Source organism: Malania oleifera, chromosome 1 (genome assembly GCF_029873635.1).
Source record: "Malania oleifera isolate guangnan ecotype guangnan chromosome 1, ASM2987363v1, whole genome shotgun sequence".
NCBI classification, from domain to species: domain Eukaryota; kingdom Viridiplantae; phylum Streptophyta; class Magnoliopsida; order Santalales; family Ximeniaceae; genus Malania; species Malania oleifera.
The window spans coordinates 16,912,016-16,925,996 of record NC_080417.1 but is presented as its reverse complement, the minus strand read 5'-3'; the positions used below and the strand labels follow the sequence as shown (position 1 = coordinate 16,925,996).

The 13,981-nt window shown below is 35.6% G+C and overlaps 1 protein-coding gene across 1 annotated transcript in view; it reads right to left on the bottom strand.

Annotated features, from left to right (window-relative positions):
* Window positions 1–13,981, bottom strand: part of LOC131144368 (nicotinate phosphoribosyltransferase 2-like) — a 28,547-nt gene that overhangs the window by 10,355 nt on the left and 4,211 nt on the right. The window contains exons 6-10 of the mRNA XM_058092976.1: window positions 13,659–13,734; window positions 10,583–10,684; window positions 5,997–6,113; window positions 5,210–5,268; window positions 4,184–4,358 (exon numbers count right to left, since the gene is read on the bottom strand). Coding sequence (XP_057948959.1) covers window positions 4,184–4,358; window positions 5,210–5,268; window positions 5,997–6,113; window positions 10,583–10,684; window positions 13,659–13,734 — 529 coding nt within the window. The remainder of the gene's footprint in view (window positions 1–4,183; window positions 4,359–5,209; window positions 5,269–5,996; window positions 6,114–10,582; window positions 10,685–13,658; window positions 13,735–13,981) is intronic.

The following is a 13,981-nucleotide window of genomic DNA, read 5'->3' as shown; positions in this document are numbered from 1 at the left end:
TGTGAGATGAATTCTTCCAGTTCTGTTGCAAAGTCAGAACCAGTAGTTGGTGATTGTTGTCTCTTAGATGAATTGGTGAGGACTCCCAAAGGAACGGACAGAAGTGTTCAAGTTAATGTGCCAGGTTTTGAAGGCAAACTTGATCCTAATGGGTATTGTGACCGGGCTGCTTCTTTAGAAGCATTTTTTTGAGTGGAAAAATCTTACCAACGCATGAAAGGTTCAGTACGTGGCAACTAAATTGAAGAGTCATGCTTTAATTTGGTGGCTAGACTATCAAAGAAGCAGGGACAGAAGGGGAGTCCAAGTTCAGTACATGGACCGAAATGAAGTTGAAGCATATGAAAAGTTTCTCCCTTCGGATTATCCTCAAATTCTTTATTGCAAGTTTCATCAGTTACTCCAATGTAGTGATCAATCAGTTGCTAATTATACTGAGCAATTTCATAAGCTAATGAGTACTGTAAGTTTGAATGAAAGAGATGACCAACTTGTGGCAAGATATTCTAGTGGGCTGCATTTTAGTCTAAAGTTTGAATTATTGAAACATTTGATTCATTCTCTGGAGGAGACAATCCATTGGCACTCAAAGCTGAAGAGAAGAACAAATTGGGTTTTTTCAGAAACTGAGAAAGCTCTATGGCTGAAAAAGAGAAGGTAGTAAAACAAGGAAAGAAAGGAATAGCATTGGAGTGCCGATACCCACACATTGGTGGAGGAAACAAAGAGCAAGGCAAAGCTGCCCCGTCTTCAAATGCCAAGCGTTTCAGATCATCATTCCTATGAATGTCCTAAGAAGAAGGCTAAAGTTAATTTTGCACAAGAGGAGCGTGAAGAAGAGTACGAGCCTATCTATGATGAGGAACCTGAAGATGAAATTGAAGAAGAAAGTTGTGGAACAAATTTTGATGCTGAAATCTTGGTATCCATTCTGTCATGGCTGTTCAGGAGGATGATCAATGGTTAAACAATATCTTTTGGATCAATTGCTTTTGTTATGGGAAGAAGTGTGTTCTCATGATTGATTCAGGTAATATATAAAAATATGGTTCAAAGATTATGGTGGACAAGTTGAAGCTTGCATTTGTTTGGCATCCTAAACCTTACAAGGAGTCATGGTTCAGGAGAGGAGAAGAAATTCTACTAACTCAGATATGCAAAGTTAAATTCTCAGTTGGAAAGTATGAAGATGGAATTTACTTTGATGTTCTTCCCATGGAAACATATCATCTACTTCTTGGTAGACCATGGAGATTTGATCGCAATATTCAACATAATGGGAGGAAGAAGTTATTCTCTTGTCAAGAATTGAGTGAAATTTGTTTTGCAGCCCTTGAAGCCAGCCACAACTAATGTGCAACCCGAAAGCAGAATTAGCTCGATCAGTTCCAAAGAATTTAAGTCTCTTGCAAGGAAGGAATGACAACTTATGCTTTGGTGGCTGTTGTGAGACAGTTAGAATAATGTCCACGAAGTTCCTAGGAAGTGAAAAAAGCTTACTAGACTGATTTGAAGGCTTAGCTCCTGAAGAACTTCCAGCTGGCTTGCCTCCTCTCAGATATTCAGCATTGAATTGACTTCATTCCAGGTGCTACCTCTCCTATCATGCCTCCTATAGAATGCCTCCTAAATAACATGCTGACTTGCAAAGTTGAGAAGATTTGCTCTCCAAAGGAGTAGTTAGAGAATCTGATGTAGGACGGGAAGCGGCTATTTGGATGGAACATTTCAACCCAATTAGGAGGCCTATGTCAAAGATTAGGGTGAATGGATTATTGGGTACGAAACCCAAATGTGAAAGTTATTTAGTTGTTTAAGTATATGTGTGTAGTTTGCTTGTATTAGGATTATTTACGTTGGGAGCTTGTTTGTAGTAATTGTGTATTCTAGGGGTATGTTTGTAATGTAATGTAGTTTTAAGGGTATGTGTGTAATTTCATATGTTTAGAGGCTTTCCTATAAATAGTGTGTGAAAACCATGATGTAGGCAGTTGTTGATGAATTTGAATTGAAGTGAGCGTGAGTTTCCCCCCTGGTATCTCCTCTGTCCTCCCTTTCCCTTCTCTTCTAATTTCTCAATGGCTGCAGAACCTTGATGCTGCCCCTGCATCATTTGATATCAGAGCTCAACTTCGATCTCCATTCTTCCATTTCAGTTCACCCATTCTCCCTCACTCTTCTCCTCTTCTACCTTCTCTTCTTCTCTTTCTTCTCTGTTTCTGATCTCCTGTTCTGTCCATAATTCCCCGCTGCCCAGCAGCAGTCTGCCCTCTTCTTCTTGTCTGTTTCTCTTCTCCTTCTCTTCTTATTCTTCTCTTAATTCTCTCCCATAATTTTCTCAACTCTCTGATTTCTAAATTCTGTTGTTGAATCCTCTACTTGCAGCAGTCTCTGTTCAGCTATTAATCTCTCTGTTTCTTCCATCTTCTTCTTTTCTTTTTCATCCTCCAATCTCTCCATTAATCTCTTCTTCTCTGTTACTCTCTTGTCTCATCATTTTCCAAGTGGAGTGTGATGCTTCTAATGCAGGCATAGTGCTGTTCTTATGCGGGGAGGGAGACCAATTGCCTATTTCAGCGAAAAACTCATGAGCTGAAATATTCAACTCATGATAAAGAGTCATATGTGGTAGTCCAAGCTTTGAGACACTGGGAAGGTTACATCATTGGGGCGGAATTTATTCTATATCCCTACATCAAAACTGTTCATGAACAGGTTCATGAGCATTTGAAACAAGCTTTTCAATTCAATAATCAAGCACTGATGTTCATAGAAGAATAAGGAGTTTGAAGAGGGTGATTTCGTCACGCTTTATCTTCACAAACAGAGGTTCCTTGCTGGAACATAAACAAGCTCAAGCAATAAAAGTTCAAACCTTGCCGAACACATAAGAAGCTTGGGCCAAATGCCTGTTGTTTGGAACTTCCAGATGGCTTATCAATCAGTCCTGTATTTAATGTGAGTGATTTATATCCATTCTATGGTGATGCAGATAGAATAACAATGAAGCTACATGACTTTGAAGCAAAACTCACAAGTTCTACGTTGGAAATGATAGATGAATTGGATGCGATGAGTACTACAACTAGGCATGGAACTTATATTCAATAATTGGTTCATTTCAATGGTAAACCAAGTTCAGAAGATGCTTGAATTTCATCTCACGAATTCAAGGAGTCGGATGAATCACTTTGGGAAGATTTGACTTCAAGAACTAAGCTGAATTTTTTTCAAGCAGGGGAGAATGATGCAGGAGCATAAAAACTTTCATAGAAATAAATAAATTCAATCAGTGTGTCTTGAATTAAAGTGGGTTGATTTATTTGAGTCATTTAATGTTTATTGCCGGTATTTAAGTTGTTTTTAAGTAACTAGTGTCTTGGAACTATACATGGGCTATCTAGAGACTTGTATTAAAACTAGATTTTACTATGTGGAGTCCAAGAGTCATATTTTGTATAAATTGAGATTAAGTGAATAAATTTAGTAGTACTCTTTTGTTCCATAAATTCATTTTTGCAAGTATTCCTGCTTGGTGTGATTGTTTTCTACCTAATCAAATCAAGTGTTTGGCTTGGTTGTTGAGTGGCATTTGTGATTAGTGATGTTGCCACCCCAATTTGAGTGACATCCTGGATTATCTTTTCTTTGGTAAAAACCCCACCAATTTTGACATTATTTTTCTTTCTATTTTTGTGTGTGTTTCTGGCCTGCATCACCTAGTTTAAGCAAGTGTGTGTCCTTAAATCTTTGGAAAGTTCTCTAATATATTTATAAGCATTCTAAAGCCATTAGGGTTGGCTATGGTTTTGAGGATTTGAATTCTTGAATAGGAGTCGAGGGTCGTTACATGAGTTGTGTGCACGTCTGTATCAATTAGGTTATCATTTTTCTTTAAAATAGCAAGAGAACCGTCAAACAATTAACCACAATAACAATCACATGCGCCATATGGCAGATAACATCAGCAGGCCTATTATGTCAGACAACAATTCATCATAGCAAGAGAAACTCTTCTATCTTATAGTGACATATTTTTACTTTCTATAGAAAATATACACATTTTTTAGTGTTTGAAGAACTTTGCAGTTTTACTTCCTTGGCATTTCTGGTCCAAAATATGAAACAATGTGCACACATAACAGTCTCAATTCTCAAAGAACCTTTGTCGTAGAAAGATTACCTGCTTGTTCAAAGCATCTAAAGTTTCCTCATTGAGGTCATTGCTAGCAGTAATAATCATCTTTCCAAAACCAGGCACTCCAAATTCTTTCTCAATTGTGCAAAAGAATTTACGAGCTTCACAAGACAAATATGCTAGGTCACCAGAGTCCAATCGAATGCCTAACGCTTTGTACCTGCAGAAGACAAAATGCAAAGTCACTGAATGCTTTAGTGTGTGTGTGTGCGCTTTGGTTTTTTTTTGTTCCCTTTGGAAGATCTCCTTTCCCCATCCTCTCCTCTCAAATAAATTTCATCAGCTTCTTTTGGTGGTTTTCCTCAATTTCTTTTTACTTGTTTATTGTTTCTGACGGAGGGGGTGGGCTGGGGGTGTTATGGAGGGTGAGGAGTTGGAGGAGCTTGACTTGCTCAGTCATCCCTGATGTTTTTTTCCTTAGCAGTCATCCCATCACATTTTACTCTTTTGTTCACACAAATCTCAAGCAGAGCTTTGATAAGGCAAGGCAAACTTCAATTATACGAATTTCTAAAAGGTTAGATATGATTGCTATAAGTTGGAAATTCCATTTTGAAAATATTTTGCTAGTAGGAAAGCCCTGAAATTTAAGGAACATTGGTTGGCTACTTTGTATGGGATCAAATTTATGCCAACAACAAAATACAACAGTAATTATTATAGTTTGATAACAACATCAACAAGAATTAAAAATAATAGTAACAATAACAAAAATAACAATGGCAATCACAATGATAATAACAGTAACTGCCACAATAATGAAATAATGATAACAACAACAATAATAGGCATGCTACTTGCTAGCAGTCTGAAATTCCAAACCAAACAGTTTAAACACTTTACATGGTACCACATGTTATGAACAACATAAACGGTCATTTAAATAGGCAAATGCAATAACATCATGAGAGAGAGAGAGTACTAATCATACAGAGGCCTATTGTCACATAAATGGAAACTGTCCTATCAATTGAAGAGGACAACAGATGCGTATAAACACATCAGACTTACCCCAAATCACTGAGTGCTAAAGCAACTGCACAAAAATTTGGAATGCCACTCCTCATAACCTGGTAAAATAGATGTCAGTTCGATGTTTGTAAAAATACTCATTACAAACAACTCAATATTAGATGTAATAAAATGATGAGAGCGAACTAGTAGTGAAAGATAACCTGGCTTGAAAAAAAGCAACATATGTCACACATTGAAAAAAATACTTAACCTAGTATGGACATAAATTATACATAATTTGATAATTTATTTGTTCCTAGTGTGATAGCAAGATTGACATGAAAAATTCAAATTTGAGAGAAGCATAACAATCATAATATAATGAGTTTTCTCTTTTGGAAGCAGCTGCATAACTAAGTGAAAAATGTGGTTTCGTCCTCACAGTTGGCTTAGTAGTATGAAGAGCACAAAACATTTTAAGGAAATCACCAAAAGTGAATGATGCCAACTACACAAGTAACGCAATAGAAAACACAGATTCTTAAGCAGCTGCAGTTTGACCTTTTCACAGATCAACTTGACTGGTTATTTATGCTATGCACACCAGGGTTTAACCAGCTTGAATGCACCCAATCCTACCAAACTATATAGTTAACAGTCACATAGAATAGGAAGCCACAAAATATTAGAATCAGCCGCAGGAACAGCAATGTCAGGTTCTGATGCAAAACCAGTGGAAAACAGAACACAACAGCCAGGAATATCAATAAGAGTATTGATAAGGTAGAAGAGTCTTATCAACAGTAAATGAACAACTGTGTCGATTACATAAGTTTTTACTTACATCGTATGTGTCGACGAGCGCGAGAAAGCTATTAGGGAAAGCCAAAGCATATGATGTGAAAGCTGCTAGCTCGCTTTGATTAGTTTCACCAAAAATGCCACGTAACGAATGAGACCACTAAGAAGTGCCGAACAAAATAAGCAATGGTAAATACGAGGTACTTACAGAACAATCAACATCAAGGGCATTATGAAATAGCAATTCAGGACTATGTATTCGCGAAGCTATCATAATTCAAGTCAGAGGAAACAAAATACAAAAAACAAAAAACAATTTTTTTTTTCTTTGGATAAGAATAAAAAAGGTGAATATCAACATGTTCTTTAATAATTGCATAAAATTTAAAACTGGCATGAACTAGTCAACTTGAAATATGATACAAGCGCCAAATGGAAAGAACATCAATACAACATTTAGACATGATAACATATGCATGCATAGTTGCATAACTATGTGAAAGTGGGAGAGGACTAAGGTCCAACAACATATGCATATGCATGAAAATACATAAAATCTTGCAAAATGATTTTAAAGTGCTTCAAAAACAATGTAGGAACAAAATATGCTGAAAAATACGAAAGCCCATAAGGGAATATCTATTATAAAAATCATAAATAGGTGGTTAGGGGCAGCTTGGTGCACAAAGCTCCTGTGTATGTGGAGTTTGGGGAAAAAGCGCACCACGATGGGTCTATAGTACGCAGCCTTACCTTGCATTTTTGCAAAAGGCTGTTTCCATGCCTCAAACACATGACCTCCAAGTAACACAATGACAACTCTACCATTGCGCCTAAGCTCCCCTTCAAAGATGATAAATAGGTGGTTAAATAGATATTTTTGATATTTGTTTTCCTTTTTTTTTCTTTTGTTCCAAGGAGATAGTGCTGTGAAAGATCAAGCTGCTGTGGCTTTTTTTTTTTTTTTTTCAAGTAAATGATTTGTTGTACTTGGGTTGGCACCCCCTTGGTGCTGTTTGGTGTTATTATCTCTGGACCTATAAAGAAAAAAAATGTTGTTCAGCATTCTAAGAACATTATTCACAGAGCTTCCTCCTTTTCTACTCTGTCAATACAGACAACGAAGAAGACAACTCCACCATCTCCCCATCACTCAAAGGTCTCTTGAAATGAAGATTCTAAGAGACTGGAAAACCCCTCCCATTATCCACAAAGAAAGAAATAACTTTGTTTGGCTCAGAGCATAATCTAAAAGAAACAGAAAATAAATGGAAAAGAATCTTTCCCGAGCCCCGAGTCTTTCAAAAACGAATCCACGATCCCCTCCTCACTACAAATTTAGTGTGAGGGGTAAAAATAGAGTAAATTTAAGAAAAAAAATCTCCATGGACTCCCCAAAGAACATCTCAAGCTAGCATTTGTATCCCACCCCTTCTCATCCAGCCCAAACTTACTGTGAATAACTCAATGCAATAGAGAATTATCTTCCAAGGGGAAGCATCACAACCATTTAGCTAAAAGAGCAGTGTTTTTAGACACGAAGTTACCAAGACCAACTGCCCCTTTCCTTTTTAGACTTACTAACCTCTGCCCAGTTTACTAAATGGTCCCCACGATCCCCCAGACCAGACCCCAAAAAATCCCTCATAATTCTCTCAAGCTTGCTTGTAACTCCCACAGGAATTCTAACAACAAATAAAAACACAAAAGGATACTAGAGAGACAAGCCTGGATAAGCGTAACTCTACTGTCAAAAGAGAAAAAGGCACCCTTCCACCTATCTAATCTCTTCGCAATCCTCTCCACTACAAGATTCCAAATCTGCCCCTTTAGGATTCCCACCCAGTGGAACCCCTAAACAAGTTAGGGGCCATTCCAACGAACCACACCCCACATCTGCTGCTGAAACTCTAATCCTCTCATCGGGGACACATGGTGCTGCTAAACCACTTTTCCCCATATTAATTTTAAGCTGATAAACTCTCTCTAAAACATTAAGAATACCCAAAATTCTTCTAAACAAAAGATTATGGTCATCATGTTAAAAATATTAACCAAACAAGTTGCTTGTTTCAATTTTTAGTTTCTGTTTTTGGTTTTTAGTTTTCGTTTTCATAAATTTTTACAGTTATATCAAGCACCCCCTAAGGATTTTGTGGAGGGGTTCTATTTTAGCTGTTATTTGGGTTATTTGTAAAGAGAGGAATACCTGGATTTGGGGTCATATGAGATCTGATTTGGGATAACAATGTGTTTTTTGCATGGTTTTAAAGCTTGGACTAGTGACCAACTTGGTGAAGACCCTCACACTAAACTTGTGGTCGAGAGGGTCATGTATCTGCTTCTGGAAAGACCCTTGGCTGGGTAATGTAGTTCTATCCACTTCTTTTCCTCGTCTCTTTCGAATTGAGCGCTGAGCAAAATAAAGCCATATCTTGTTTTGTTGAGGATTTGAGTAGTCCTTCGGTTTCCTAAAATCTCCATTTTAGGAGACCTCTTAATCATAGGGAGATGGAGGAGTTGTCTTCTTTGTAATCTTCATTGAACAGAACTAATCTTTCGTCAGGGAGGGATGTTCGCTCTTGGTCCTTGGATCAGTTGGGAGCATATTCTTGCAAATCTTTTTTTGAATTCTTGATCTGTTCTAATTCTTCTTTTCCACTCTTTCATATAATATGGAAGGCTAAGGATCCCTCAAAAATTAATGCTTTCACTTGGTTATGCTTAATAAAATAAATTTACTGACAACTTGTTGAAAATCAAGACCTTTGAAGGCTCTTTCTCCTGATGTTTATGTGCTCTGTTTCAAGAACTCTGAGACAGCTTCTCATCTCCTTTTGCACTGCAACTTCTCTTGGAGGTTGGGTATAAGCTGTTTGGAATTGTGGGATAGAGTTAGGTATGCCCTGTATCAGTGGAAGATTTACTAGCCATTTCTTTTTTTCCTTTTTTTTTTGGATAGCAAAATAAACTCATTAATAGGAAGAAAATTTAGAGGAAGAGAAAATGCATCTCCCAGAAAAATCTGAAACAAACCAGAGAAAAACTAAAACTTAAAAAAAAAAAAAAAAACAGAAGTCAATCCAACCAGTTCCTCCAACCCTATTTAAATCCCGAAAGCTAGCTTCGCTAAAGATTCCAAGCCTGATACAACATGAGGAAGTCAAGAACTGAATCTTTCCCCGCACAAAATACGAATTCAACTTCTTCCTGGAAAAAATCCACGCATTACATTCTAACCAAAGACCCCATAAAACTGCATATTTACTACACTTCCATAGAACTGCCCTTTCCTTCCTTCTTCCAAAGCCCACAAAAGAAGTAATTAACAAATCTTCCACTGGGCATACCAACGTTATTCCATAACACCGAACAATTTATTCGAACTCCTCCATGAAAAATCACAACACAAAAAGAGGTGAGAGGCTTTTTTGGAATTCCTATAACAGAGCACGCAAACATCTGGAGAGAGAATTTTCAAAGGTCTCCTAATCTGCAGCAAGTTACTGGTATTAATTTTGTTAAGCACAACCAACCAAATAAATGCTTTAATTTTTGGTTAACTCTAACCTTCCAAATAACTGAATAAAAAGGAAATGGATAATTTGAACAGGTCAAAAATTCAAAGAATGATTTACAAGAAAACACTCCTGAATGATCCAGACACCAAGAACGAACATCCCTACCCGAGGATAATTTGCAATTGTTCAATACAGACAACAAAGAAGACAGAGTGAGCTGGAGTTTATTCGAAAGGGAAAGACTAGCCATTTCTTTTACAGGTTTTGGTAGAAGGAAGGATGGGGCATCCTTATGGAGGAGTTTTTTTTTTTTTTTTTTTCCAGTTTTATGAGGGATATAGATGGAAAATAACTCGTGCATATTCTCGTGGAAAAAATTAATTCGGGAGCTCGTCTGGGATAAAATCCAGTATTTAGCATCACAGTGGCATGTAGGATTTGGGTTTTTCAGGGGAAATAGTTTCCAAGAGATTCAAATAGATTGGAAGAATGTGTTGGCTTGTTGAGTTTCTCCTTTTTCTATGGTTTTCAGTTGTTTTTTCTGGTTTTTTCCATATTTTCTTTGGGAGATGTCTCATTCCCCCTCTTGTAAATTCTTCTCTCATCAATACAATTTTCATTTGCTATAATTTTTTATCCCCTTTATTGATCGAAGATCTATTGTTCTCTTTGTTGTACATTATTATTATTTTTTTAATATGCTTTATTTTTCTGTTAAAAAAAATATTAGTATCAAAATTTGCAATCAAGGTGCAGATAAAAAGTTTCCAACTGTGCAACCAAAATATTTCTCAATAGAATGCAGTGTGATTGCTCACTAAAATTAGACATTCGCCATAGTTGTCCAGAAAGCAGGAAATAATCCAAAACTGAATGGAGAATAGAATGAGGAGGATCATATAGCAAGTCAAAAAATAAATAGAACAATCCAATGCAGTTGCAACACAGACATAATAGCTAAGGCTGTACCATGTTAACGTTTTGCGACACTTTACAAAAACTGTGGAAAAATTTATCATACAATATTAAAATGTCAGATTCAGAAGCTGGTTACTGAAGCAGTTACGTATCATAATGGAGTCTACAGACAAGGCCCAATTCACATTACCTTAATTTTGCTCAACCAAGTGTGGACCAGATTTACAAAATCCTCACAAATTCTTGAGCCATCGCAACTACGAATTGATTTCTCCACAATTTCATCAGGGCTCTGCAGTTTAGACAAATAACTAGTCATGCAAGAAGTTAATTACAGACCTGCAGTAAAAAAATTGTGAGATAGAAATATAAATTATGAGCCAGAAAAATATTTAATACATGTTTGATGACTGCAAGGTCAAATCACAAACATTAACAGCAAGAGCAAGCAATTTAAAGATAGTGTTGCATTGTGGCGAAGGTTGTGGCAGTCATAAATGCCCAAATAAATGCAACAGATTTGCTAGTGGACAGAAATAAAAGGAAGGCATGAGACAGAAAATTTTGATGTGCTAGGGTAGCTTCTGGAAAAAAAAAAAAAAAAAGAGGGTGCAGAAAAAATTAAAAAGAACAGGGAACATATCAGTGCTGAATTAGTAGACATATCAATGGTGCTTAGTGCTTAGAGAGTCACTTCATGATTCATTGGTCACTAACCATCATTAACCAACTACGTATGCAGCTTGGGCAGGGCAGGTCTCGTAAGAAATAGAAAAGAGAAAGGTACAGGTGACCAAATGAAATTCTGTTCGGCTTAATTATTCTTTTCAGTTGTTACCAAGCTTAACAACTAGCACATCTTCTATATAGACCTTCAACTGGAAGTGCATTCTTATTTTAAAATGAAATCAGCAATGTGCATCATTAGTCCTGGGTGCTGAAATTTATTAAACCTCAAAACCTCAATACAAAGGCACAATAACTTATCAAAAGGCGTACATGTTCTTCACTTGCACTTCATCTCTCTCCATGCCAAACGTTCCTTTCCTAATCTCTTCCTCAAAAAGCCTCTTGCATAGGCTCCTACCTGGAATAAGACACCAATCCAATCCCTCTATAATAGGCCTAAACAAAACTTCATTTGAATAACGGTTCTAATGTATCTCCTTGACAATCAGTGTAGGATACTTAGCAACAAAAATTAGCAAGTTTCCAACACCTTAATCACATTCTTCCTCCCCATACCATTAGTGACCTTGTGAGAAATACTAGAGTTATAACCCCCTTCCTTAAATCCATTTAAATGCAACCCCTACTTTGAGCAATATCCACCTTCAAAAGCAAATCCTCCAACTCTTTTTTAAGGAAAACTTTCCTTATACACAAGTTTGGAATCTCATCAAATCATCACCCTATTGTGCAATATGTTAGTCTTTGTAATCCTTGTATCACCAAACACCTCAAGATTGAATGTCTTAAAAGCCTCCTTATGGTATTTCAATTTTTTCATGTATCTGTAACTCTCCTATGCCAAAATTAGGAAAATTCTCCAACTTTCATCAACTATAGCACAAAAACGAATGATCAGTTGATCAAAGTTATATTTGTTTTAAAATGCATTTCAGAGAAAGCTTTGAAAACCAATCATAAGTCATTTTAGGTTTAAATTCAATTTTCAACACCATGATGTGATTTACTATCCAAATTACTAAAGGCTAACATACAAATAATTTTGCATCATAAAAAATTCCCTTCAGAAAAAGAAATTTGTCTCAAATGGGCACTATGTGGCATAGCTAATAAAGTTGTTAATTGTTGTATGGCTTTCCTAAGACCAAAATTGCAACTTTTTAGGCTAAAACTTACACAGCAGTGTGTTCATTGATAAGCAGAAACATTACGTGAGGTTGTTTTAGTTTACTTTAATTTTCAAAGATACTGATTCTTTTGTTCATTTTATGAAATTAAGGTTAAACACTGTGCCACTTGCACCATGAGCAGCTCATTGTGATTGGTTTGATTTATCATGTTGTAAATTTTTACAACAGAACTATACTGTAACTCTACCACAAGTTGGAATAAGTAGGTGATGAAGAAGAGTTCTCTTTAATTGGGAGTCTTGGATACTTTATATTGATTGTAATTGATATAATTAGTATAATCAATAAAAAAATTCCTTTAGTTGAAGAAGATTTTAATTTAATTGAAAATTTTTATTAAGAGGACATTAACTCTTATTCGACAAATTTTCTATGAAAAATAAAGAATTTAATGATTAGTTTATCCTCTGTTATCTGCACCTACTTAAGAACCTCGAGGAAACTGATGGAAATTGGAGCATCCCCAGCTCTTGTCATAAAAGAAGAAGGCCCTAGCCTTTTTTTATTGTATCTGCAGCTTCCTCTATTTTTTGTTATGTCAAAAGCATGCCCAAAAAAAAGAGTAAAAATTATCGCTTTTAGGCTTAGTTGAGTCAATGGAAGTAGCCCTTCATTCTAGGAGCTCCTTTTTTTTTTTTTTTGTTTTTTCATCTTTATGTTTTTTCCCCATTCACTGATGATTAGTGTAATAGCAGCTTGGTGTTTTTTTTTTTTTGGGTTGATTTTGCATAATAGTTTTTTTGTCATGTTTGCATCATCCCCTTTCTTGGTTGATTCAATTGATCCTTTCTAACCATAGCTACAATGCATTGTCTACATTTATGAGTCATATTTTTTCATTTATATAATGTTAAAATGATGTTTAAATTTTATATCATTGAATGATTTGAGTGCTATATTACGATAGAATTCACTTGTGCGTGCGTGTGTACGTGTTGAAGCTAATTATTTTACTTGTTTCAAGTTTCATTTATATCTTTGAATTATTAATTACTTGTACTTTTGGAGTAACATACAAGGGACCCATGTCAACAGTTTTCAACAGAAAATTGATAATAAATCATTAAAATTTTAATTGTAAATAATTATTTAATGCTTAGCAACAAAAACAAATTCCTTCTCAATTTACATAAGAAGCAAATCAAAGTCATGCATAAAATTTTTTATGTTCAAATCTTAACCTATCAAAATTAATATTCTAAATTTAATTTATATAATTCTGGTTTTACTTAATTCTTTTTAAGGATTCTGTTATTTTTAAATGATAGGAATATTCTTGTCCATAATTATTTGCACTATTCTTACATCTATATATAAACTAGATATTTTATAGATTAAACATAATAACCTTAACCCACAGAAAAATTGCTCATAGTAAATACGAACCATAAATGAGCTAACAAAGGCATGCGAATGTGTTCCACGAAGTGGTATCCCAAATAACCTCCCAGCTGCAACATTGCTGTCAATGAACAACACAAAAAGAAATGAGTCACATCCATAGTTAACCTAGATCAGAAAAAAAGGTAATTAAAGTTTCTCTTTCATTTTCTATAATAACACTGATGAATAAAAAGAACAAAATAAAACTGATGAATAAAAAGAACACGAGACTAAATTGTTGTGTAGATTACTCTTTTTCTTTCTATGTCCAATACTTGTTTGGGAAAATTAACGACACCACCAATATAGTTTATGTCAAATTGTAA